The sequence below is a fragment of the Rhipicephalus microplus genome, chromosome 1, assembly GCF_043290135.1.
Source record: "Rhipicephalus microplus isolate Deutch F79 chromosome 1, USDA_Rmic, whole genome shotgun sequence".
Lineage (NCBI taxonomy): Eukaryota > Metazoa > Arthropoda > Arachnida > Ixodida > Ixodidae > Rhipicephalus > Rhipicephalus microplus.
In genome coordinates, this window is record NC_134700.1 from 141,993,887 (window position 1) to 142,021,835 (window position 27,949).

The following is a 27,949-nucleotide window of genomic DNA, read 5'->3' on the forward strand; positions in this document are numbered from 1 at the left end:
CGGAGTCACCCCTCAAATAAATTTTATCGTTTGTCGGACACGTATGAAAAACTCATAGCTGCAGTGTTCGTTATTTTTCTAAGATGTTTATTATAAAATGCGAAGAATTTCTTAGCAAGCTTCGGTGACTTTGAGCGTATTTATCTATCAATCTATCAAGCCGCTTACATTTGGGTGCTCTCGTGGTCACCCCGTTAACTTGATGTGAAGCAAAATTAGCATGAAATGGCAAGATTGTTTCACGAGTATGACGCGCTGGTCAAGACATGAATGTCACAATGCCGTCACGTACGTCATGAAACATTTCCCGCCAGACATTGCCACAAACCCACGAGTGGGTATGAGCGGTATGTGGGTATGTGCGACAGGTGATTGTCACTTAGTATCTACCTAGGAACAACCAGAACACACATAGGCAATTTTATCACGCGAGCATTAAAAAACACTCGACATCGGTAGCGTCAACCCCACGAATGCAAAGAATAAACGTCAGGTCCCAGCTGAAATCAAACCCAAGCATTCTTCGTGACAATTAAGCATTTCACCAAACGGCTTCACACCAAGTCTCGGAACTACTTTTCAAATAGACGCTAATCCTCGTGAAACGTCAATGGTTGTAGTAGTGCTGCCTACACAATTTTATAAACATTACTTATGTACTCCTTTAATACAGCCGTCACGTTGGGTTATTGTAAATTGTGGTTAGTTGCCATGCGCAGAAGTTGACTAATGCAGCAGTGTCCAGGGCCACCATCCTCGCGAGCATCAGCGCTCCGTATCAGCTTCTGCTGTTGCCCATACGCATGTTCAAGTTGGCATCGTTGCGCAAGTGCAAACAACTAGTTATATAAACATCTCCAGCTCTTCAACATATGTCTGTGCGTGCCTCTATTGTATATATATTCAGCGTCATTTCACGACGTGTTGCTCAATAAAAGAAAAGAAATTGCAACATGGTCACCTTCCCTCCGCATGCTTCGCATAACGTTGATTCCCAGGTACGCGGTTTCTGCTGGATTTTTTATCAGTTTAATATTATCTAACGACCAATATATAATATTTAGATAGGCCGTAATGAAGCTGTGCGATATTTTAACCATGTCACAGTGCTAGCGTCGACTATTTCACGTCCATAGAAATGCAACTGCCCCAGCCGGGATTGAACCTGTGACCTTTGGGGCAATGTGGACGATCGGGAAAGTTGGTGATACATGACGTAAGAGTAGTAGCGATAGAAAACACAGAAGGGTTTCCCGTCCATGTTTTCTACCGCGTAATACTCTAAGACCTTTTGGTCAGCAGCGGAGTCCCCTAACCGCTCATACACGAAGGCGGGCATTCTGAAACGTTTCGGTGTATCATGAGAATTAGTTAAAATAACTTTTCTGCATACTTACGCGTGGTCGTAGTCGTAGTCGTTGTTGTCGTCGTAGTTGTTGTAGTCGTCGTGGTTGTCGTTGTTGTCGTGGTTGTAGTTGTCGTAGTTGTTGTCGTAGTTGTTGTAGTTGTCGTAGTTGTTGTAGTTGTTGTAGTTGTCGTAGTTGTTATCGTACTCGTGGTCATGCTTGTTGTCGTACTGGTGGTTGTACTTGTGGTCGTGCTCGCGGTGGTGCTTGTGGTGGTGCTCGTGGTCGTGCTGGTGGTTGTACTTGTGGTCGGGCTTGTTGTCGTACTTGTGGTCGTTCTACGGGTTGTTCTGCGGGTCGAGCTCGTAGTCGTACTGGTAGTCGTACTTGGGGTAGTGTGGCGAGTGGTGTGGACTGTTCGCGTCACTGTGGGCCTAGGAGTTGGTCTTCGCGTAGGTGGCTGGCTAGTGCCTGCGCAAGGGCAATGGCAATAGCGGTGAGATTGTGTGAATGTGACGTACAGTCTGCTTCCGTTAAAAGTGACGGATTGAAAAACGCGTTACACTGTAGTTAAATTCTGATCGAGGTTTATTTCGTAAGAATTTTGTGCACTTTTGATGATAAAATTGGGTAACTGTTGGCTCAATCAATTAAAGTTTTGCGTATATTCAGTTAATTTTGCTTTTGTATAGAGACTGCACGATGACTTTAATGAATATGCAACAAAAATATTTCTTATACTTGTGCCCAATATTTCTTTGTAAAAAAACAGACAAACAGTCTTAAAGCCCTCCAGAGTGTTGAAAAAAAGTTTTCCTAATCGCACATAAAGCTATCCATTCCCATACTAACCCCTTTCCTTAACATGTCAATCACGCTCCCTTCCTTGCAATTTAATACAAACACCTTGCTCATTATTTCATATCTAAGCTAAGGTGGTCTGCGTGCATAGAAAATATAGCAGCAAAATCATGCCAAATTTTTCGATACCCAAAGCTTAAACGTCACAGCACAACTGGTACAACTCGTAAGGTCGCCCACCAAACTCTATTACGCTCTCACCTCCATTATGCGTCAGTCATAATAAACAGTGGTTAACGTGCTTACAGTGGAGGTTTTTCTGGCTCGGGCAAAACTAAAACCACGGTAACTTATCTTCCTGATAAAGGTACATTTTTAGAATTACAAATGACCCTACTTTTTCAAATCTGTGTCGACCATTCCAACAAGGTTCTCTCAAAAATTACAGATGCAGCGTATTAACCTAATAACCAGGCCATCGAACACTAACTCGTATAGGAAAACTATTATAGCTGACAAGCCCTGGGAAATGTTTTGTTCCGAACCCAACAGTGCACCGGCAATCGAGCAGGATGATTGCATTTTTTGAGGTTAACAAACAAGCAATAGTTATTGTCGGACCGAGAGGGGCCAGGCCTTTCTACAGAACACGTATTGATTTATATCATTCTTTGCCAACTAAACTCTGTTTATTAGTAATATTAATAAACTAAGCTAGCAACTAAATATAACAAAAAGTCACCTCTGCCTCCTGCATTATACACTTTCCTACGTTGATGAAGATATATTTTACGAAAAAACGTAAAAGTAACAAAAAACTGGAAAATATTATTGCGGCCCGCAGCAACCGCAACGCTACATTTGCAAGAAAAAAAATATTCAGAAAACACGTTGCCAGGCGTGAACGGTTGAATGATCGGTATACAGGGTGTTTCAAAAAATGTGTCCTGTATTCTTTAAAAAAACAGAAGGCGCTATTTGCTCGCTGTCTTCACAGTTGCTGTTTATATGGCGACAAGCATCTTAAGAGGGTTGAAGGTGCTACTTGAAAGGTAATTAAGAATGTTAAAATAATTATTTTTAGTGCAGTTAGGCAATTAGGTCAAATGAAAGAGTGAAGTCCTTTATGCAAAAGTCTTAGTGCCGCTTTAAGATTTCAGAAAACTGGCCTCTAGTAATACCGGCGCATTCATGAAATTCTCCCCCCCCCCCGCTGCGCTGCTGTAGTGGCTAAGGTACTCGGCTGCTGACCCGCAGGTCGCGGGATCGAATCCCGGCTGCGGCGGCTGCATTTCCGATGCAGGTGAAAATGTTGTAGGCTCGTGTGCTCAGATTTGGGTGCACGTTAAAGAACCCCAGGTGTTCAAAATTTCCGGAGCCCTCCACCACGGCGTCTTACATAATCATACCGTGGTTTTGGGACGTTAAACGCCACAAATCAATCAATCAATTATGAAACTCTTCTAAAGTCTGTGGCGAAGCCAAAACTGAAACGCGAATGAGCCCAACTGAAATGAGAGAGCGTTGTTATATCAACCGTAAACTGATTTCATTGTGTGAGCGTGTGGGCTGCGCTTGCAATTACAGCGCGCATGACGCACATACGTTATCGAACGGGGAAAAACTGCAGCCCCGTGATAGTGACGTCACCTCAGTCGCCTACTTGTCGCTCTCTTCGGTTCGTTGATTTCGGTTTCACCACAAAATTCAGAAAAATTGAATTAACTCTTCGTTATTACTGGAGGCCCCTTTTCTGTAATTTAAAATGGCAATGTTTTTTTGCATCAAAAACTTCCTTTTTCCATTTGTCTTAGCCGAACTCTCCTAACTGGAGAGTAAATTGTTTAACTTTGCTAATTACTGTTCCTGATATTGTCTTCAACTTTCTTAAAATGTCAGCAAGCAAATAGTGTCTTTTGCTGAATAAAAAAATATTCTCGCATTACTTGAAACACCCTGTATATTGCCACCTGACCTCACACGGTACTTACAAAACAAAGTTCAATTATCTTTTTAAAATATATTTTACCTGTAGTGCGTCTTGTACTGGGTCTGCGTGTAGGAACGGGTCGACGGGTGCTACGTCTGCTAGTAGGTCTGTTAGTAGATCTAGTAGTCCCACTAGGAACCCTGCGTGTCTTGCGTGTCGTCCCAGCAGTAACCGTTGTGAGGTTCCCGGTGCCAGGACTTGGAGTGTGCCCACCACCTGGGGTAAACCACCGCTGTAGCACTATAGCCTTGAAGTAGGCCCAAAGGCTTCTGGACAACTTTGCAAAATGTGAGAATCTCGGCAGTGGCAGTTGATTTCAATTGTGGTCACGTCAATTGTACACGTTCTCCAAGTGTTAGGCAAAGAAATTACAAGTGGATAACAATAACTTGGCCAAGTACAATTACGTTTATGATCAACCTCAAAAAGAACGCAGACAAAAGACAGCACCATCTGACGCACTGTTTGTTGGAAACCATATTGCAATAATTATTCGAGCTGTTTCGAAGCCTAAAATCAAACGACCACGAATGCAACCAAGGCAAAATTAATAGGCTTAGGTAGCACCAAAAAAATGAGGTATATCAACGCATTGATAATGCCAAGCCTGAAGAAACAACAAAACTTGATGGCCCTCAAAAGTACTTATTTTTCTCCCTTCTTATTTTTTCTGTTTTTTTAGTCTCGTTTATTGGTAATTTCTTTCTTTGTCTATCTCTGCTCACTTCGTTCTCTCTTTTTTATTTTTTGCTTTTTTTCATTTCTGGCTTGATTTCCCGATTATATTCACTCTCTCCTATGCACTGCATTTTCTAATCTATTTTTGTGTATTTTTTGCTTTTCGCTTCGTCTCCTTAGTTTTTTTACCTTTCGTTCTATTTTTGTTTCTATCTTTTCGCGTATATCTTTTACTCTATCTTTGTAGTGGTTATTTCACCCCGCACCGGACAAATTGGCACAGCCTAAAAGTGGGTGCCGGGCACAGATTTCCGAAAAGTAAAGGAGAGATAAAAAAAAATGAGGTAAACGAGAGAGAGCGCTGGCCGGCCGGGTTAAGTTGTCGTGCATTTCAAAAAGAGATCCATGATTATGCACTCTGAAAAATATGGCGGGCAATAATGAACAGAAGAAATAACTCAAAGCACAACAACCGCAGACTGACCCGCCACGTTGTAGGTTTCTTTCTAGGTACTGTGACCACCATCGCTGAACGCTTAAAGAAGTCGGTTTGGTTAAGCCGGATTTGTTAATTGTTGTGGAGCGCAACACGAAAAAATAAGAACATGCTGTTGGTACTCAGTACGTCCACCACGTCTAAGGTCCTATTTCGGACGACCTTTATATGGCCCAACAACCCGACGACCAACAGCTACATTGAAAGCAGGATGATGATGATGCTACACGAGAACAATAAGGATGCATAACAAACGTATTATGGTGAAAATAGTGTACAGATGAACATTTCAGGAACATACATGTCTGGAAGATAAAAGTGCATTTCGTAGTTTCAATCACACAGGTGTGAGTGTATGGCCGTGGTGTCTACTTCTTTCTTGCTCGGTGTGTGTTTTGCGAAAAATCATGAATCAGTACTAACTCGCTGGATTACCAGTAATCGTCTATAAACTTGCTTTTAGCTTCGGCCGCTGCCTCCTAACGCTGACGGACCTCTGTGCTAGGAAGTGACTATTTAACATGGCATATCGAGAGTGAGAATGCTCGCGCTGAAATTCGATACGTGCCCCATCTGAAGGTAGAAATGCATCTTCTGACTGAGGAAAAGTGTATAAATGATCGCAGTAGTGCATGCGTTAGGCAACCATCAATTAACTTGCGCAAAGAAGAAACCCAATGTCATAACAGTCACGTGTCACATACACCACCACCAATGCCTGATCGATAGGTTTGCCTATTGCACGAGCCTGGCCAAATAAGCTTTGGTACCTTCGTTCTTTCCCGCTGCCTTAGTGCAACTCTTGAGTTGTACGTCGGCATTTCTGGGGTTTTTACTTTTTTGTTGTGTCCGCGTTTGCCCAGTCTGTCTTTGAATGTCTTGAAATGAATACTTGACAGCTAGCTCAGCAGCATGCTCTTACAATCACTGTTTGTGTCAGCATTTTCAAGCGTACGCCTGTATAAACAAACGCATAACAGCTCGGCATCAGCGACAATAAGACAAGCCCGGGACACGTACAACACCGTCATAACGAATGTCCGGTCATATAAAGGATAAGCCAGTTGGGTTCACTCATTATAATATCCAACGAGGCAGATGAATAACCACGAAAAATTGGTTGCTATCCCGTCGGGCGAAAGTGAATGACCAGCGAAGCGGCATCAACCATCACTCATACCGATGGTGGGAGGGGGGGGGGGAGGTGTACATTTTATTGTCAAGGTCTGTCAGCACATTAAGGAAGACAAATTCGTAAATTTTTGCTCGAGTATTTCATTCCCGCTGTTGTTTTAACGTACAGCTTCCGTGGTCCACCTAAGGCTGTCTTAGCATGAACTGAATGAGTAGCTAGAAAATTCGCTTTTTACATCCCAGGAAACACATGAGGAGAAGGGAGGGCCATTCGACGTCAATTCAAGCCCGTGTTTCTAACGCGAAACAGCCATACTATAATCTTTACCGAAAACGCACTGCAGGATGTTCCTAATGTTCACATCCTCTAGTTATGAAGCATTTGATTTCTATGCTTCTTTGGTGATTTTCTTTATTGAAACATGCAGTAAGCTAAAAAATAGACACGCCGTTCCCGATCAATTGTCGAAAGGTCCCTAAAGCACCCAGAGGTCCAAATTTAGTTGTAGACAGGCAGTTGGGCACGAGTCTACAGCGAACAAAACAATATTTCCAGTGAACGCGTTTGTGGATTTGTCTGTCTGGCTCTACAAATGCCCTTCCTGATCGTCGGACGTGACAACGTAATGAACACGCGCATCTACTAGCAAGAGCGAACTCGAGCGCGAGCGTCTGTTGGTGAAGTTGGAACCTGAAATGTTGTTGTAACAGTCAAGCTCTCTACTATATCCGTAACTTGCATGGCCTTCACCAGCAAACTATAATGATAAACAAGTACGTGTTGCTTAAAAGGGGTAAACATCAGTATTCAAAAGCATTACGCTAGAATAACCTAAGACAAAAATTGCTCCTATTATCAGCAAACTATAAGCATAAACAAGTACGTGTTGCTTAAATAGGGTAAAAATCACTATTCACCAGTGGTGCGCTAGAATAACCAAAGGCTATAATTACCCCAACAGATAGCTGTGAAGTGACGGTGGCGAACGGAACGCCCCGAGTACGTATATACAACGAGACAATACTAGCGAACAGAGAAGAGAGCGCATCTATGGCGAGAGGCACGAACGGTTGTCTTCAGTGCAATTTTTATTATTAAAATTTGGACATTTGTGTCCCGTCTGTCACTGTACGTTTTTAGGGCGAACCTGTCTATGCTAAATATCAGCTTAGCAACAACCTAACATCACCATGGTAAATGCTTGTAAATAAATGTCTCAAGCTAGAAGAAACCTGTGTCACCTTGTTTACCTGGTATACCTTGATCACCTAGAAACAATCTGCATCACCTGGAAGCAACCTCGAAGCAAGCATATTAGTCTTCGCAATTGTCCAGATTTGCTATTTGAAGCTTTAAACAGCTTAGTGAACGCTTTGTCGTTTTATTAGGTCCACGAAGATGGAGTCGTTGCAGGAAGTACAGCCGACCACAAGAGTTTAAGGACCACGTGAGTTCGTGACCAAGAGCTTCACGGCAATTCCGATACAGCAGCACTGCGATTGCCAAAGCACAACCTTCACTTTGTCTATTACCTGTCTGTTTTCTTTTAGGGTACGAAGACAATTAAACTTCTACTTTTCAACGTGACGCGCTTTTCGGCATCTGCGTCTACGCGTTTTTGCCTCCAGAGCAGTTCATGAGCACAGATATTAAATCTCAATCTTTATTCTAACGTGACACCTAGCCAACGGAACGCCGTTTGGGGCAAAACATTATAACGTTGATCCTGCTATTAAAATAAACATGTAACTCTCATACTGCAGATAAGCGCTTTACGTGAAAACTACAAATAACAATGCACTACGGCACAGTATAAAACTTAAAGGTCAGTGAATAACCAGAACAGCAATTTCCAGCCTAGCACTGCGGTCGATGGTAGTTGGTGCATCGCCGGGTGGCACAAACAGGCAGTTTGAAAAGCACTCACGTGGTCGGCATACTTCTTTTCTTTACAGTACATAGCTTTGACATAAACAGATCTAAAGGGAAAGCGCTCCGTGTTTGTCCCTGTCCTTGTACTCCGTAAATGATACCTTCATGTGGTAGTAATATTTTGTGAATTCTGCATGGTGTTCTTTCATATAATGATGCCTTGGTTTAAGAACTAAAGTTGCAGAACATATCACCTGGAGTCATTCGACCACCTGGGACAGGACCAGGTCTAGGACCAATGCTTGAAGTGCGGCTGCCACCTGGAACATGTGTACTTCCACTAGTAGTGTGCCCTGCAATAAACGGCTATGGTGAATACGTGGCCGTGTAATGGGCTACTAAGGTCATGGCGAGCAATCCCCATATTCGATTATCAGCAATATTGGTAAGTTTACCCTGAGTAACATGAAAAATGCATGTGCGCTTTAGCTTTTGTTGTAAATCATTTTAAGTATTCTATAACTGTAAAGAATCGGTCACAATGTTGCGCAATGTAGTGATAACTGATATATTGGTTTTTATGCGCTCTGCCCGAAACCTAATTTATCCAAATGCATGCTTCCTAAGCTAATAACTTGCATGCTGGGTACTTGTGTTCTCTTCGTGATCAAGTACTCTATCTTTATACACGTTAATAGATTAAAGCACGTCCAACTCTACAGACGTATCAAAAATTTGAACGTATACACCACTCATGACATTGTAGCGACTACGTATGGAATTACCTCCATCTGTGTCCATCTGTGTCCACTGGTCTGGACGAGTTCACGCCCGCCAACATATGACTCCATTACCAGCACTTTACCCAAATATATTGCCTACAATACACCCAGTGTAGTGAACGCGCTCATTACCACATATTGTTCTGCAAGTGTTAAGTTTTTCAATACGTAAATGAGTTTTCCACCCCTCACAGTACGTAGCCTTATCATTCACTTAGGTGTGCCACCTGGAATAGGCGCATACCTGTAGGATAACTGGTCGTATTACCGCCGCCGGGATGATGCTTAGTGCTGTGCGATGGGCCTCCAGTGGTGGTTTTCGCTAAAGCCAAGATATTGGGAATAAGATGGGAGGTGTTCATAAGACATACTGAATAAATGGTGCATTGTATTCTCAGTGACACACAAATCACCAAAATGTCACGCATTAAGCTGCATTCACACGACAGACGCGACTGCGGACGGATCAGTCACGCAACATGTGACGTGCTTCGCACACTTCCGCAGCCAGAATTCACTCGATAAGGTAAAATTCACCCTACAAGCGAGGACTTCGGCATTGGTACCCGAGGAACCCAACTGTGATGTAGGCTTCGGGTGATTGAGAAATCGGTCTGCGCGGATCGAAGAAAGAACGCGAGAACGGTTGATGTATCGTGACGTAGTACACAAAGGATTGAATCGCGGTGCGGTCAGTCGAGTGAACACAGCTTCCCACTTGAGTTTTATCCCTCCCACCTTTATAATGTGTCGTCAAGATGAACAATGTCAACAATGCGGTTCAGAATATATGACACTGTTGTGCAGTAATAAGAGCAGTGACATTTAAGGCGACGTTGTTAGAGCATCCTAAATGAAGACGACTATTGTACGCTGATATGAATTATTATTGAGAACTATCAGACAACGATGCCGAGAGAAGTAAAGGGGATTGTATTAGAAGTAATTGTAATACAAATTTGAAGAGTATTGTGTCTCACATAGAAAACTAAATTCTTAAATTTACAAATAAAGCCTTATATTTGTTAAAATGTAAAATAAAGAATTTTCGTTCTCACACACATGCATATTCTGGTGTAATTATTATTACTTTCCGGGAAAACAGTGCCAGAAACAGGATAAACAAAATCAATGACCATGCCATCGTTTGTCTCAATTATTAATCCTGTGCGTTGAGTTATAGCGATAGTCACACTGATGCGCAATTAAACAAATATCAATATAAAATCCATGTTGTATATAAAACAGCCTTGCATGAGAGATGAGGCTGATCAAAAAGAGTACTTAGTGACACTCTTTTGCGAAGTCCTTCTAGGTACTCTGATGGTTCTATGATGACAGGTTCTGATGATAGGTTCTCTGATGATAGGTTCTCTGATGCAGAGTTTCATTGTGGGATGGTTGGTGATGCATTGAAACACTTATGTAGTGCAAGTGCAATACGCAAACAGAAAGACACAGATGCGGTCCTTTTTTCTGGATATATTACATGTATTACAACCTCGAACATCTGTCGCCTTAAGATGCACCGTTTTTCGAACTGTTGTTCAATGGTTTTTCAATAGCTTTATCTCTACGGAATTATATGTACCGTATGTAATGCATCTCGGCCAAGTATTGTGACAAGCCACATGCAAGAATAAGTAAAATCTTACCTTTATTTCAAACCTAATATGTCCAATGGAAAATTTCTTGCACATTTCTAACACTTTAAGCCTGTATTATATACATATAACCTCAACTCAACAAGGTTTTCAGCATGTAATTTGAAACAACAGTTCTCGCCTGACTTGTACAAATGAATATTACGAGCCAGTACATAACACCGGTCTAACAATTTGGATCCACACGAACGTTATACTTCAAAAAGGGCATCATCAGAGGCAGTACAAGTTTTCTATTTGCTGTTGCTTGGTTCAAGTTTCTTAAATATAGTTGGCTATAACTTGACAAGTTCATTGAAGCCTGCCAAGACTACCTCAGAGTGAACTCAAGGCGACCACTGATTCCTCCACCACTAAATTGATACTACCGGCCAAGCAGCGAGCAACATCTTCCAAAAGTGGTGTTTTGGGCCATCCAGCTTTCCACGTTAGTCCAGAGTTGGCCCTCATTGGTGTCGGCTAGTGTGCACCTGCTTTACGCAGAAAAAGCAGCGGACTACTCAAGTTGTATCAGACTATGCGCAGTTTTGGTCAGTAGCATAAATAATGGTATCTTACTTGCTTTAGTTGGCACACCCGGTCTGTACGTCACACGACTAGCGTCTGCAAAAGAAAAAGAGCAACGGCTCAAAAGAACTCAGCAGCACTCCTGCTATCGAAACAAAATAGGGGAGAGAAGCACTTGATTGTGTGGCTTAAGAACCACTTATAAATAATTCATATAATAAGTATTGGATAAATATTTATTTTTGTGGCGAGCCGAAATACTTCCTCCTACTTTTCCCCCCTATGTGCCTGTGACGGAGCGCGGCATGAGGCAAATTAAAGATTGCACAGCTAACCACCTAGTGCTTTAGCAGCGCAACCGATCAGTTTCCTTATGCAAGAACGACGGTCAAGTATATGAAGGTAACAATAGAGAGTGACAGCATTGATTGACAAGCCACCTGGATAAAAGATTTCACTGTCATAGCGGAAACGGTAGATCGCCTACAAGTACACGATAAAGAGCGCTATTATCTGTGCAAAAAACTAAAAAGCTCATGTGTCACTGCGAGAGCACCGCAATGAATACGAAAGCAAAAAAACTGCATTGTTAGACGAAGTATGTCTAGCAGTTCACTCTAGTAGACCCCCTCTCATGTAACTATACAAAACAATGCTAAGCCCCACTACAACCAATTCTATACGATGATTTGATGACTGCTGTATCAACGAGCACGCGTCCTTCCGAGCATCTATAGGGGTCAGTGTTCGACGCCTGCGAACGTGGCTTTCCGGACAGTACGTGAATCGACGTGTGCGAACCTTGACTTTTTCCATCAGACTGCGCAATTCAGGGAATTTTTTCATCAGACTGATTTTGGGACGTTAAATCCTACATATAAATAAATAATTTTGTCGTAGTCTAACGCTAGAGTAGCTCCATACACGGATCTTAAATTTTAGCCGTAAAGAATTTCGCCCCTTCTGAACGGGCCACGAACTGCTCCACCGCGGTGGTCTACTGTCTAAGGTACTCGGTTGAGGACCTGCAGGTTGCGAAATCGAACACCGGTTGTGGCGGCTGCATTTTCGATGGAAGTGAAAATGCTGTGTTTAGTTGTGCTCAGATTTGTGTTCATGTCGAAAAACCTCAGGCAGTCGAAATTTCTGAAACCCTCCACTACGGCGCCTTCTGTAATCAACTGGTGAATTTTGGAAGTTGAACCCCACGTATCTATAAATAAATGCTCTGAAGTATAATGCTTGAGTAGCTCATACACGAACCCGAAAGTTCGATCAAAACAATTTCGCCCCTTCTTTACGGGTCACGACCTGCTCGTCGTGGTGGTCTAGAGGCTAAAGTTACATCCCACGTAACAATCTATCAATTAGGTCACGAACACACTTACTTCATCCGAGATATTTTCTGGCGCGATCGCTCTGCGCAATCGTCAACGTGTACAGGCAAACACGCGGTCAACTATTAGCACCTATCATTGAAATGAAAAGGATAGAGATTATAGTAGATAAATGGATTTTATTTCAGAAACACAAGGATTCTGGTGGATACGGTCGACGAAAAACTGCTGTCAAGAACGTTGACTGGGTCGATGGTCCGTTACAAGACATACTTATTCATTTTTTATTTATTTGCAGATAATATCAGCCCTTACATAGAGCTATTACAGAAGTGGAAATAAAAGTACATGAAAACATAGCGATCCCTTTGAAAACAGAACCGAGCTAACAAATATAATCAGAAGTAACAAGCTAGAGGACAAGACTGAAGTCATCTAAAAAAAGAAAAAAATTGCAACCAAAAACACAACCAAGAACTTAACCATTAAATGCAATAGAGCATGCAGACACAAATAATGCTTTACTAATTACAAACGAGAGTATGTGCTAGCTGTTCGAAAACATATCTATGGATGAGCATGAAACGGCTCCATCACTCAATGAATTCCAATATTGATAGCCCTCGGGAAAAAGATGTACTGTATATCTGGAAGTTGTGAGAAAAAAGGTAGCAACAAAACCAAGCAAAATAACACTAATGTTTGCACAGATGTACAAAACAAGATCTAACTATTAAAAGAATGATGATAATAATTACCACGATTGGTTATGACAAGTGAAACACTGGAAAAATAGTTACGAAAAATAGAAATTACGTTTTGTCATCACATGTTTAGAAAGTGCGTCCGAAGTTCCTTCGCTGAAAAGAATTTTACATATTAATGTTAAATTAAAATACGTTGCAAGTTCTGCTGTATTGGTTGTAGGCTATATGCAATATGAAATCTAGAAACATGACCCATGTCATTATTTCTGGTATTGGCAAAAGTGGCTTCAGGTGTGAATGATATAGTAGACGCAAAACGTTTGAAAGGCGCTTGTAAAGAATCAAAATAAAATAAATACGCTAAAATTGTAGAGGTATTCTATTTTAATCATTTTAGAATCTATGAAACTGGCCATGTTTTCTCCAATAAACCCATATTGTGAATATGCCGAATCATGTTCTTTTGCAATGAAAATATTTTCGTAATGTTTGTCTTTCCAGTAGTCCCCCAGACTAAGCTACAATAACCTAAATAGAAAGAAAAAATACTTTATATAAATGTTAAGGTTTGCTTTCGGTGGATGAAAATGCCTACATCTAGATAAAACACCTGTGATAGCTGAGATATTTTTGGAGATAGTTTCTGTGTGTTTATCCGAAATAAGGTGCGAAGGAAAAGGAACGTTTAGTAATTCAGTTCAACAATTTGCCATTCTTTACCAGCAAACAACCACGTTTGTTGGCAAGTCAAAACTTGTCTTTTAGAGGGAAATAACATTATTTAGTTTTCGTTGAGATTGATTTCAGTCAGTTTGTAATCGACCACTCGCATAACTTAACCAGTACATTGTTTTATTGTTCGATTAATTTTTCGAATTCGGACCAGAAATAAGTGTGTAGTCTTCAGCGTATAGGATGTAATGAACAGACGTATGATATCAATAATGTCGTTAACGTAGAGGTTAAAAAGCAGTGGACCTAATACGCTACCTTGTGGCACACCGTCTAGTATGGGGAGAAAAAATAGCTTTACGTCTTTTATGTAAACGAATATCTTGCGATCATTTAGTTAAGACTAGAATAATGTTAATAGAATACTTATAAGGCCATTCTGCGATAACATTCACAGTATAGTTTATTGATTTCTGCAATCAAAATATTTACTACGAAGAAACAAACAAAAGCAGTTTATGTATTAGCTGTAGAGGTAGGCGAAGTGAAAAGATGGCCTTGTCTCCGCGTCTCATACATGCATAACTCGGATAAACAAGTTGACTGCAGAACGTAGAAAGCATCACAAGTAACACTGGAGTATTCCATGACTCGTTATAAAAGTTTTGCTCCACTGATGATCAGATATCCTGGGGCCGACGCTCTGCGTTGAGTGAGAGATCCTTGCACATTGAAATTCTATTTTTGTGGCACAAGTTCGTCAGAATAAAACGTTTTGTCAAGAACACATTGACGGCCGTCTTCTTCAACATCAAAACCCGCTGACAAAATAGTGCAGCGAAAAACTGCGTGGGGAAACGCGCAGAAACAACTTACCAGTTTCATCTTCGTAATCAGCTGAAAATAAAATAACATATGCATAAGATACCTGTGCAAGATATAAGTACAACCGCGTGTCATTCGGTTTATTCCGAAAATTAAGTGCGTCTTCGCGGCAAATTGCCATTCTATCTGCCTCGAAGTTGTCGACGCATCTACAGTAAGAACAGTACTGTTAGAGAGGTTTATCAGGGCGCTACGTAACTACACAACACTTCAATAGGATGTCATGTACTATTATTACACGTAGAAAAGGCATGTAAATTGTTTGCACTCCAATACATTACTCTGGCGACTGCAGATATAGTCGCCTGCGCTTACATGCAGGGCAGTAGTGACGAGATGGCGTCACCCTTATTATAAATTATAGATCAAAGTGAGCAAAAAAAAAAGATTGGTCACTCTTACAATATCTGCGAAGTGAAGTGAACAAAATATGAACACGCTATAGTTTAGTTAACAAACGAATTGTAGTTCAATCTGTGAGCGTCTGGTCATCCACTGCAGGAGCCTGCTAAAGCAGGCAGTTCACAGTACTGTATGTTACAATTATTAGAAGAACGAAGGTCAAGAATTAATGCAATATACAAGGTGTACTACCAATCATTAGACCATGTTTAAAAACTCAATCAAAATGCGACCATGAATATTGCGTGCTATTGCGTGCAGTGAGATGTACTGCTTTATTACGATTATATATATATATATATATATATATATATATATATATATATATATATATATATATATATATATATATATATATATATATATATATATATATATATATATATATATATAAATATATATATATATATATATATATATATATATATATATATATACATATATATATATATATATATATATATATATATATATATATATATATATATATTAGGCACTTTCAGTGCGCGAAATTGGTGACCTCTCGCTTTGCAACGAGGTGAGTGGCATTATAGAGTACTAACAGTCAGCTATTTATTAACACTATTCACCGTTCACGGTACGCTATCTCAGGAGAATATTGCCCTGCTTAGAAAAAGTGGTTAACGATTTGGAGTACGCAGTAGTCTACCATTCTGTTGTCTGTATTAGCAGCGCGATGGCGTAAATGGTATGCTCAGTGCTCCTGTCGTAGCAATACATGTGCTCTTAAATTTTGTGCCCTACTGAGTGTTAGTCAGTTTTGTGCGCTTATCGTTTGGTGGTTGAACATCGTGTCCCTTCACAAGAAACATTGTGTTACCGAGCGCATAAAGGTCACTTATCACGCTGCAGATACCCCAATTGTGAAAAGAGCGCGGTGTACAAATATCAACTCCTTTTTTGCGAATGCTCCCGGAGCTTTTCGGTAATTTTTTCTGTGTATTTGACATCATCGGATGCGTGAAGACAAGCGTATTCAGCATATATTGGAGTTTGAGGTGGGCCACCGCTTTTTCGGACATTATCTCAGTTTTTGTGCTGCTTCCACGTTGACCAAGCGATATGCACAGCGTCTGCAGCCTTACGTCGCGGGACGCACGCTTCCGGCATGCAAGTCGATAGGAAAGCGCTTTCGGCAGAGGAATTCACTAGGAGGGTGGAAAGTTTACAGACGAAAGTCAAGACTTCCGACAAACTCTTCATCAGTGTGAACCGCCATCAACAGGTGATGGCAATTCACAAGGCGAGTTAGCTGCACAACGGGGCACAAATGAACGGCGCAGAAACTTAGCAATCAAGCAACACACTCTGATTGCGTCGCGAACGCCACTGATGCTAGAGAAACACATGAAGGCAGTCATTCTTCCTCCGGGTGGATTGAATTTGGAGTAAGTCAGCTTCACAGTGATTGGTTGTGCTGTCGCAGAGGCGGTAGCCCTCACTACTGAGTAGAATAATGATGTAGTTTTCCCCAGCTTCATGCAAAATTGGTCGAGGTAACAACGCAAGAAACTACGACAGAGTAAAGGAAGGACACAAGACGAGTGCTGCAAATATCTTGGTGGTTAGTACGCCAAGTAGGAAAAACGCTGCACGTTGTCAAAATCAGGTCAGTAAGAGTGGCGGACAAAAATTTTGATGTCAGTTCATGCAATACTGTCCCACACGCTACAATTAGAGGGCTCATTCGCGATGTCGACCTTGTGAATTGGGCTACTGCACTTCGGCTGAACCCGTTTATTGATCACAATCCGCTGTCTCTGGTTGTTAAACTAATAAAAAATCCGGGCTCGGTAATCATAGTGTTCGATGGCTTGAGAGTACCCGATTTCGTAGTACGCAGCGACTCTAGTCCGTTGTTACTTGCGCCGAAAGCAAGTCGACATATGCTATGCGTGTGGAAAGCTTCGACCTCGTATGTATGCCTGTCCTGCGCCTGAGTGCCTTGAACGCCGAGGACGCGTTGCTCATAGTCCTGCAACAGACCATAACTTGGATCCTCGTTACAAGCTTTGTTGAGGTCAATTCTGATGGTGAATGAACGATGCAGACGGCGGTACCAGGTTGCCTACTTAGTGCCTGTTCGCCGATAGGAGTGAGGCAAGGCGGAGTTAGCAGCAGTATTGGCGCAAAAGCAGTCGAAAGACAATCAAAAAACAAGAAATAGTCGAGGCGGCGCAGCTGGCAAGCGTTTCTCCATGCTCTGGGTGAGGCTCGTGCTCCCGGAACTGCTCCAGGTCGGGACGACGACCATCGTGTGGAACTCTAGCCTCCGCGAACTGCTCTGCGTCTATTGCTAGATGAGGTGGTGCAGCTGACCACCTGGGCCAACAAGGTCAAGGGTGGAACCAGCCCTGGCCAAATGTGTGAGCAGAGCCAGGAGCTTGTGTGTGGTAATAGGGATGAGAACAGGAATGCGCAATCGGAGAAAGAGAATGAACCTAAAAACAGCCATTGACGAGGTGGTAAAAGAGATAGCCGAACTTAAGAGAATTTTACAGTCTGGTAACAGTGCTAGCTTAGATCAGGGTAGCATATCTGATGGATCGGTGGAGGTAGCAAGAGCTGTGAAGGTTTCTGAGAAACGTGGCTGATGAGGAGGCACCGGCACCGAAAAAGAGGGCGCTCTCGGCTATGTGGGCACAGTAGAATGTTGGTTCCGAGCGCAAATAAGTGATTGCGACACTGCAGGAAAATGCGAGTCAGGTCATTAATACATTGGAGCACAATAAAGAGATAGAAAATATTAATGGTCAGAGATTAGCAAAAGTTAAAGAATAGCTTAGTGGAGTGATAGTGCCTGCTACGAAGCGGGAGTGCTCTCCGCCACTGGCCCAGCAGTACAAGTCCCCTAGCTGAAACAAACTCAACGCGAGTGGGCCAAATTTATTTAGTCAAGGTAACGGCGTCAGTTAGTAGTTCATTTATTATTTGGCAGCGGAAGTGGCAGTGTTTGAATTATAAGAAGGCGTTCCTGCAGCTGTTTCTTAGAATGGGCAATGTGAAACCTTAAGCCATCAAGACGTCTAGAGTAATTCGGGAAAACTCTGTCTAGCATAACCCGAGTGAAATTCTGACGTCTAGTGTAACCTTAACTAGCATCAAAGCTAATGAGCAGGGCATACGGCTCGCAACAATCATTAGTAGAAGGTAGGCTTACGTTAGGCATGATCTCCACATGGTGGATTGAAGTATTGAATATAGTATGGTAGAGGTGAGCTATGTCAGCAAGGAGCAAGTCAGCGGATTAATTAGCTGTATAACTTCATTAGCTCAAACGTCATTACAAAGAACTCTATTAGACTACTGATAAGTTTCGTGAAATGATGAAAAGTGACATGATTTTAAACTAATGTTTTGTATGCAGACCAGGAATGCTATTACCAGATGTACAGAAATATTAGATGTATTACGGTAAGTATGCAAACCAAAAACGTGTTCAAAGTGTAGTGTATTGCCCCGCCGCGGTGGTCTAGTAGCTAAGGTACTCGGCTGCTGACCCGCAGGTCGCGGGTTCGATTCCCGGCTGCGGCGGCTGCATTTTCGATGGAGGCGGAAATGTTGTAGGCCCATGTACTCAGATTTGGGTGCACGTTAAAGAACCCCAGGTGGTCAAAATTTCCGGAGCCCTCCACTACGGCGTCTCTCATAATCAAAATGGTTGATTTGATTGATATGTGGGGTTTAACGTCCCAAAACCACTATATGATTATGAGAGACGCCGTAGTGGAGGGCTCCGGAAATTTACACCACCTGGGGTTCTTTAACGTGCACCCAAATCTGAGCACACAGGCCTACAACATTTCCGCCTCCATCGGAAATGCAGCCGCCGCAGCCGGGATTCGAACCCGCGCCCTGCTGGTCAGCAGCCGAGTACCTTAGCCACTAGACCACAGCGGCGGGGCATAATCAAAATGATGGTTTTGGGACGTTAAACTCCACAAATCAATCAGTGTAGTGTATAAGTTGGATTTTTTCTCTTCAATGTGTTCGGTATCTGTGTATAAGTGATATGTTTATCAAAACAATCTGCATCTTAAACTAAAATGTCGTTCATTATACAACTCTTTCTCCTGCCTCTAATTAATGTATGTTATAATTGCATGGATCCATACTAGCATTCTGCTAAGGATCCAGATGTTGCTAACACGTTTTTCTTTACAGTATGTTGTTTATTCATAATAAAGTTCAAAGTTCAAATTCTAGAAAGCCCCCCCTTCCACCCCGAAGACGAAACAGAGCTTTATATCTTTTTCGACCTAGAGATTCTAGCCAATGCCGCACTGTTGCTCATTGAAGGACTATTCAACACACCGAAGAGGAAGTGTCTGCGTTTGTTGACGCAGGATGAATTGATGGAAAAGATTCTTACTCGGTGGCGGCGGTAGATAACAAAAGGCGCGTTAGAAATTTTGCTTCCGTTTATAGCAAAAATCTGTGGGTCACTGAGCAGGTGCCGTTGTCCTAGCACTCATCGATTCGGGCTGTTTTTTTACTTTACTGGCTCTCGCTCTGTGATTACAGCCTGCTCGAGGGGAGTTGTTACAGAACCTACTTACAGACTGCTGCAGGTAAGGACATCATTCGGCATAATATTAGAGGTTCCCGGCGCAAAAGGGGTCAGTGAAGAGAATGCCGCGTAACTTCAACGAGATGGCGCACAGAGAGGCATCAGGATTAGTGTGCGTGCAATAATTGAGACAGCTCAATCTCCCACTCCTGAGTTTAGGGACCTGCTCTTAACGTACGAGATAACTAAACATCATTACCTAGGGCGCAGAAAAATCTCTCTACCAAATTTAAGACTTGACATGCCACAGATGGCTTCATTAAGAATTGTGCACACGCGGACGTACCCTGAACCGGTCATCATGAATAAACTTGATCCGGAATGCGGGGTTTCGATCCATTCTAGTAAGTGTGCGGGCTTGCTTCATTTTCACCACATGCTCCAGCACTGCTCGGTGTTGGCCGGTGAGGCTTCTTACGGGGAACAGTGGTGGCAAAAACTTTTGCACAGTAATGTGTCCGCGCAACAACTCAGAGCTGTCCAAAGGACCCGTGTGGTGGTAGAGGAGCTTGAAATCTCTGTTCTGACGTGGGAGCAGTCATCATCAGTTTTGGACAATACTCAAGTCTTCAATAAACTTATTCATACCGTACAAAGAATGTAGTAACAACTGTGACGTTTGTTCACGCTCGTCAATTGTATACATGTGTGTATGTTGTGTGCGTCATTTGAGCTTGAGCAGCACGTTCAATGTTAAGCTAAGAAAGTTGTTAGTTGGTGCTCGTCCTGTATGTGTTCTTATCGTGCGTCCTTTGTGTTTGAGCAGCTCACTTCTTGTTTCATTATGCTTGCTGCTCTTCGCGTGACATTAAATTTTGTTGTTATCGCAATCGCTGCTTCATCCTAGCAGCGAAATACTTTCTTGTGTGTGTCCTCACGAATCTGCCTAATAATGTCACTTTATTAGGTAGCTTTTTAAAAAATTAGGGTGGACGAAAAATTATAATGATAATGTTGTAGAATACGTTGCGAAATGCCCCAGTTTAACCTCCTAGTCGCCAGATATTTATGGTTTCCAGCTTACTAAAGAGGTGCGCCAAAAAAAAAAACAAATCTCACGTTACATGCTCGCTCGCACGTCAGTGCGGGTCATGATTCTAATGCTCGCTGAAGATGCACGTTCGAACAATCATAGCCTTCTCTTATGTTGTTTCGACCGGGCTGCGATGACATTGATGGCTGTGTGATGAACACTCTGTTCTAGTGGCAACGCAAGTGATAACCGTTGCGTCCGCTTGTCTCTGTCATGAAACGGCACGACGGAAGCATATCCTTTACACGTGGTAAATGAAGGAGCAATAGAATTACGGCGTACGCAGGCACGAAAGTGGGTTCTTCACGTGTGATTTTTTTTCGCATTTCGCGGCTATTGGCGGTAAGCAGAAAAATACTAATATTTAATGACAGAAAGCCAGAAACTCTGAGATTGGACGTTTTCTTATCAAATCTAAACAAATATAAAACTTTCACAATAGCAATTTTGCCTATTCGTTTCTTTACAAATGAGGTAATTGAAGTGGAATAATTATAAAGCAATCAAACGTGATGGAAAACAGCATCACTTACACCAGGCAACAGTCATTTGATCGCATTTGATTCAAATGCATTCGATCGCATGAACTCTGACCAGAATTAGCTCGGACACCTCCTATGCAAAAAGGGCTACAACTCTTAAATTGTAGCTCCGTTCACGAGAGGGTGCATGAAACGCCCACGTGCACTGTGTTGATCCCACTTGCTGCGCGTTCCCAGTCGACTTCCTCGGCGGTGCATCAGACGACCAAGGGAGCCGTGTGCATCGCCAGTGTGCAGCATGTGTCACCTTGAAACTCGCTGGCTATGGGCGTGGCTCTTAGAACTGTTTCAGAGCCAAATTAGTAAGTGGTCCCAGAAAGTTATCGGGAAACAATTTTATGAACGCCAGTACAAGAGCATAAATGAAATATTGCCCTATTTATGCTACAATTCGTTAGTATACTGCAGTACTAACACTGATGTCAAGGAGTGTAGCAACTAGTTAGAATGCCTTATGTTTCCGCCATGCCACAAGACCATTTGCAATAGACCACCAAGAACCGTTAACATAGCGAGAAAAGAGAATGGCAAAGATTCCCGTCGTGTGCTAGCACAAGTGTAGTGGTGCACGTTCTGAAAATTTCTCTGTCTGTTCTTATGATGATACCGCTGCGGTAACGAGAACAAGGAAGCTCTATCAGGCTGGAGTAAGACGACGTGACTTATCGTCACTTGGGCAACAGCTACGATTATCGTAAGTATGCCAACTCGGCACTCGTGCGAAGGCTTTCTTCGCGTAACATTTTGGTGGAAATTCAGGGTACCGATACGAAAATTTGCCGGGGATGTCATCTTCCTGCTGCCCCCATGGCAAACCAATTGCAAACGTTTGAGCCAGCGACAATTGCAAACCAGTCTTTAACGTACATGCGAGCAGCCTTCCTGAATCACCCGCGAAACGCTGGGCCATTTGGTGGCAGGGATGAGACTGACGTTGATGAGTGGCTGAAACTGTATGAGTTAGCGAGTGACAGCTACCGGCGCATATTTTGAGGGGAGGATGTCGAGCATCGACAGTTGGTAGATCTGGAATTCGAGTAATTATTCTCTATATAAACCATAAAGGTTCCACATTGAAGATCTATACCTGCCTTGGTGGTCTAGTGGGTAAAGTGGTCTAGTGAGCCAGTCTATACGGATCCAAAGGTTCGTGAGAACAAAATTTCTGGATCTGTAATTACGGCAAATCTGATAATGGTAAGCTGCTTTTTAGAGAGTACACTCATACAATCGAGCACTTTTTTTCTGCTAATAGGCGTTTCGTCTGTTTTCCCTTTTCAGCGTTGACCCTGAAGTTAACATATAGTCCGCCAGGGTGTGGTGCTCCGTTGCTGAGCTGAAGGTCACGGGTGCGACCACGAACCCAGTTTCACTTCAGTGGATGCGAAATGGTAGATGTTGCTGAACTGTGTGTGACGTGACTGCACATTAAAGAATACCAGATGCACAAAATTCCAGAGCAGTCCTCTTCAACATCCCTCTCAATCGTGAAGTGGTTTTAAACCCAATAATAATATTGTTACATTCCTTCATCAAGTCGTGTTATCACCCGTTACACTGTAAGTAATTCCCAGCGGAAACTGTGCCTGCAGAGCTCGAGAAGCTTCGTGGCTGCAGTAGATCATTTCGGCAAATTACATCCACAACGCGAACATTACAGATTATTCAGTAACCAACATGACCGCTAGCGATAACGCTGTAATATGCGACGGCAAAAGTATAACTGACGACGCGCTTCATCGCTTGTCACTTGATCGACGACCGATGGTATGGTGCCGCTATCAGTGTCAGTGTATCACTGTATTTGACCTTCCAATAACCAGCCTAATAAACAGTTCAATCTTGCACCGACAATCTGATAACTCAGTATCTTGGTATTTAAAGTGCAATGTTTTGCATTTGAAATAGCAAGATATGGAGTGTTCACTCACGACAGCTGCGTATGCTCATATAAATGTTTGCCTTGTATCAAATGCTGTCAATACTGTTCTAGTACACTTGGGTTTCAGTGGCCTTAATTCATAATTCTTTCTCGCTAACAAGGATACTGTCTGCCGTTGCATCATGTATGCCTGCAAGATACTTCTTCTGACTGAAATTAAAGTGTGACCACATACATACAATACGACAAACAGATCTTTTAAAGCCACCATCACGAATAGTGTCATACTAAACCAGTTTGCCCTAAAACATTTCGAAACAGTCATGCCGGCAAAACCCTGGTGAACATGACACTTTCTGCTGCCATCTGAAATAATCGTGATAGCATACGAGCAGCGCAATTGCCAGTATATACAAATTTTTTCAATGTTGGAAGATGGCGTGTTGGCAAGTTGCTGTAATGACAGCCAATAACAATTTGCCTGAGACGCGGTACGCTGAGAAAATGCACGACGTCCGTCGACGTGTAAAATTTCTGTGGGAGTTAGCTTGAAGCAAGATGTGAGCTGTTAATGTAGAACAAATGCTTCAAAATAAATTGAACAGTCTGATTATGTTTTATGCTAAGAAACGCAGAGTGAAATCAAGTGACGTCAAGCTTTACTGTGATGAGGTTTTGGCATTAGCGCAGTGGTCTCACACACAGGACCCGCCGGTTGCAAACGGTCTACGCCTTTTCATTAAATTATGTATTATGACCTAGCTTAGCTGTGCTGGCATAATTTTCTCGCTTATTGCAATAAATAACGCTTTGTTCGCCTTTTTGTGAGGCACTCCCTGTTGCAACTATGGCTTGGAACACATTCGAATGGAACAAAAGCTGCATATTTAAAAAAAGTAGTGAAGATACTAGCGAATATAAAATTGAATAATATGTGTTTTGAGAATAGACATCAAATATAAATCAAAATCATTAGCATAGAATAAGCGAAAGGTGTTCTCTTCAATGGCAAGATTAAGTGGCATTTTGAGGGTGGGGAAGGGAGATGATGGTTTTGTACTGATGCTATGACTGAAAAAAGTTTTGTACTGATGCTACGGATGAATAACTCTCCGCACGTCAATCAGCATGTGCAAAGTGATAAAGTAAAAAGTACCAATACTCACTGACGTAGACGTTGGAGATAAGGAGAAGTAGGATGATCATGAGGATGAACAGGAGTAGAATGCAGCAGGAGATGATGGGTACAATTTCGTCAGGATAAGTGTCCTCATCATCATTGGGTAGGTTGCTGCCGCTGCGCAAGTGAAGTAATGCAGGCAGCAGTCACTTAACGAGTTATTGGTGGACACATTGGCAGAACAACTGCATTTTATGCTATATGCTTCTGTGATATCGCAAGGAAAGCTTTCCATACAACATTTTACCTTAACTGAAGCCATGAGTCAGCTCTACATCACCCCTAAAATATCTGCTCTTTGGTAGTTCATATGATGAATTTTGCGAAGAATAACCCAAAACGTCTGATTACAAGGGAATGCATTTATACTGAACGAAAGCAGTTTTCTCAGCGTGAACACCTAACTTCACTAAAACAATAAGAAAAAAGTTTAGGTGAGCAAAATATTGCATTTTAGTGTCTTTTACAACACTATAACCAATAAAGTTTGTAGACCTTTTAGTTGACTATTGTAGACCTAAGTTAACTTTGATGCTTGACAAACACTGTTTAGCTTATGTGTACAAGCTCAATGCACCAGGAAAGAGGTGTTCGCAGTCATACCCTTCCATAGTTCGTGGTACAAGTAAGTGCATGTCGCTCTCGTTTCGCAACTAGTACAGCAGTTAAGAACGTGTCCTAACTCACTTGCATATCAAGCGCCAAGTGATAGAGGAGGCAAAGCGAGTGCTACCACGTAATTGAGGCTGCTGTGCTGTGCGAAGACAATGTTACATTTAGCGATACCCCCTATCTAGCACTTTCGTCCCCCCGGAGCCAGCGCGAGGGAAGGGAAGCGCTGGTTGCTTTAGGAGAACCACCATATTGCGAGATGGAGGCGCAGCACTCATAATGTAACGACTTCACACCTAATCTATTCTAGGAGAAGATGCACCAGTGAGGGTTCGCGATTCAATTCATCATTAAAAGAGTACTGTTCTCTAGATGGCATATAAAGCCTAGACGAAAATCTGACAGGTCATTGACTGTGATATTTCGAAATTCCCGCCCTGTATTTTATTGGTTAGAGGTAGGCTGCCATCTGTAGTGACGAGAATCTTGAAATTCTCTAGAGTAAACTTCCCCGACTTGTATGTTCGCCCATCTATTATCTAGCATATGTCTGTTAGTTTAATGACATTTTCTGGTGGAGTTTCTGGGTACGGTATATCATATGGTCTCCGGGGCATACCCCTGATACAAGCCCACAGAGTAGTTCAGCTCAGGTCAGCTCTGTGCGCGTACGTAGTAGTCGTCGTCTACAGGGTCTGCAGCCAGAGTATGGTTTTGCCATTTGAGGGCAAGGGGGCAGCGCAACAGAAGAGTGAACCAAGCGCTACCACGTAAACACCAACGCTGCTTGTCGTCAACAAAATCAGGACGATGAAAGCGTTCGCCGTGTGATTTTGAGTACGCCGACAAGTGGTGACCGTGTTTCCATCATCAGTGAGTTGGCCCAAGGGTGTGGTTTGAGAATCACGAGGCAAAGCTAACGTAGTGCAAGAAGTTTCGTCAGCAGTTCCTCAACGGTTTGCCAGAACACACGTGAAGGAGAGAGCTGAGTTTACAAGGAAAGACAGAGTAGACAGCTCAAATAAAAGGGTGATAACATACATGGGGGACATAGATCGATTTTAACGCGCGCATGCCACTCTGTAACTGAAGTGAAGAAAGCTCGCTGACTAATGGGAGGTCTCCAGGTAGGAATTTTAGAAAGCTCTATAACCTCCCTGTCCTTCCTCATTTATTCCTCCTCCTTCTCCTCCTCTACTGGAAACCAGCTTGCCTCACTTTTAAACTTCCATGATGAATTCGCTGTCATAGATAGGGCCTTGAAACATCATATCAGGCGTATAACAAAGACGCCACGCATTCGAGCGAGGTCACTTCTCTCATGTTGGGACAATATCGTCGTTTTGCGAGAGCACATCAGGGCTGGTATCAAAGAGTAGCTACAAGATATGCAGAAGACTGCTCCACCTGCAGGCCAGCTTTCCTTTGAAAAGGTGGTGCGCGCCAAGGCGCGTCTGTCTGTCCACGCTCCCCATGACACTCCAGGATGCCACAACACACCAACATTGTGTTAAGCGAGATACGCGGAAACAGTGCGACATCCTCAGTCATGCAGTACACCCGGCATGGTGCACCCAACAGAGCAAATGAACGAACGTTTCCTGCGTTGTTTCGTTGTCTATCATTTGTTGTCGAATGAATATCGCAAGAGAACTATGTCTGGTACACACAGAACAAGGGACCCCTTTGTTTTCATTGTGACCTTACCGTTGAGTTGGTCTCCGTACGCTGAATGCCCCTCCACCGCGGCCTCGTGAGTGACCACCGGAAAAAGAAACCTTCATTTTGACTGGTTGCATTGTCGAACATCGATGAAATGAAGCCTGTTTGTAGTTGCCTGCTCTTTATGGGACCCCAAGCTGAGGCTCTTCACGCGGCGCTGCGGAAGGCCATGCGCACAGTCCTGCAGGTCGGGAAAAGGGATTTCATCGTTCTGCGGAGGTGAGGTCGTTGATCCTCTATTGAGATGACATCGATGACAGGAAAAAGACGCACAGACGCAGTCGAATGAGCTACCAGAAGTCGTAACGTCGAACAATACTCTAACCGTGGACGACGATGAAGTGGCGGCACTGATCGATGATAGGGCAGATTTATCAGCATGGAGCTTGCGTGCAAGCCGAAGAGTGTTTCTACCTATTTGACTGGGTTGCGAATTCACACGACAGGATGCCAATTCACAATTCCGGGGGAAATATGGAAAGCGTGAGTAACCATTCGCATGTTTAGGTATAACATAGTTTTGATTGTCCTGCGAGCTGCTCGAGAGGCCATATTTTCGGAATGGGTTTCTATCACGACACTCTCCTACGTCAAGCTGTAAATATTATTTTCTTCTCTGACCATGCTGCAGCGTTTACTGCAGAGTAATTGCAAAGGTGACAGACCACGACCACCAGACCACCACAGCCTAGCATCTCCAAAGCAACGGTTTGACGGGGAAATTGAACAAAACACAAGTCGGTATGATTTTTTTTTGTGTGTGTTGATGTGGAGCACGAAAACTGGGGTAAAAGTCCGTCGTTATTGACATTTGAATATCACAAAGCTGTGCAGTGTGGCACCAAGTTCACGATTTCAACTTGTGTTATGGACAGCACGCAAGTGCATGTTAGGATCCACGTTCCCCGTAGAACAAGACACCAGCAGAAACGACAGTGTTGTCAACTTTATCAAAAAAAAAAAACCGGGAAATTTGCTGGCTGGCTCGAAGGTGCATTCGCACGCGCGTGGGTGATAACCCGTAAGATCAAACAAAGTATGGCTGGTCGACCTCCTAAATTCATTTCAACAGTTCTTTTATTGCTGCCTAATCAGTGGAAAGAAGAGATGCGT

At 42.7% G+C, this 27,949-nt stretch overlaps 1 protein-coding gene across 2 annotated transcripts; it reads right to left on the bottom strand.

Annotated features, from left to right (window-relative positions):
• LOC142799722 (uncharacterized) lies at positions 1 to 27,449 on the bottom strand. 2 transcript variants are annotated; one of them, XM_075887450.1, is made up of 8 exons: positions 26,822 to 27,449; positions 24,489 to 24,619; positions 14,864 to 14,884; positions 11,323 to 11,367; positions 9,345 to 9,422; positions 8,573 to 8,671; positions 4,177 to 4,353; positions 1 to 1,817 (listed from the first exon to the last, which is right to left on the bottom strand). In XM_075887450.1, the coding sequence occupies exons 1-8, from the start codon at positions 26,911 to 26,913 to the stop codon at positions 1,372 to 1,374; spliced, it is 1,089 nt and encodes a 362-aa protein (XP_075743565.1). In that variant the 5' UTR covers positions 26,914 to 27,449; the 3' UTR covers positions 1 to 1,371. The 2 variants fall into 2 exon arrangements, with proteins under 2 accessions (XP_075743565.1, XP_075743566.1); XM_075887451.1 differs by lacking the exons at positions 1 to 1,817; positions 4,177 to 4,353 and having other exon boundaries at positions 6,545 to 8,671.
• Between the last annotated feature and the right edge of the window lie 500 nt (positions 27,450 to 27,949).

Coding starts and splice junctions, on each gene's coding strand:
- LOC142799722 (XM_075887450.1), bottom strand. CDS start 26,913: ATGCAACCAGTCAAAATGAAGGTTTCTTTTTCCGGTGGTCACTCACGA. Junction 14,885..24,488: donor TATCTCCAACGTCTACGTCA/GTGAGTATTGGT, acceptor TTTTATTTTCAG/CTGATTACGAAGATGAAACT. Junction 9,423..11,322: donor GGGTGTGCCAACTAAAGCAA/GTAAGATACCAT, acceptor TCTTGGCTTTAG/CGAAAACCACCACTGGAGGC.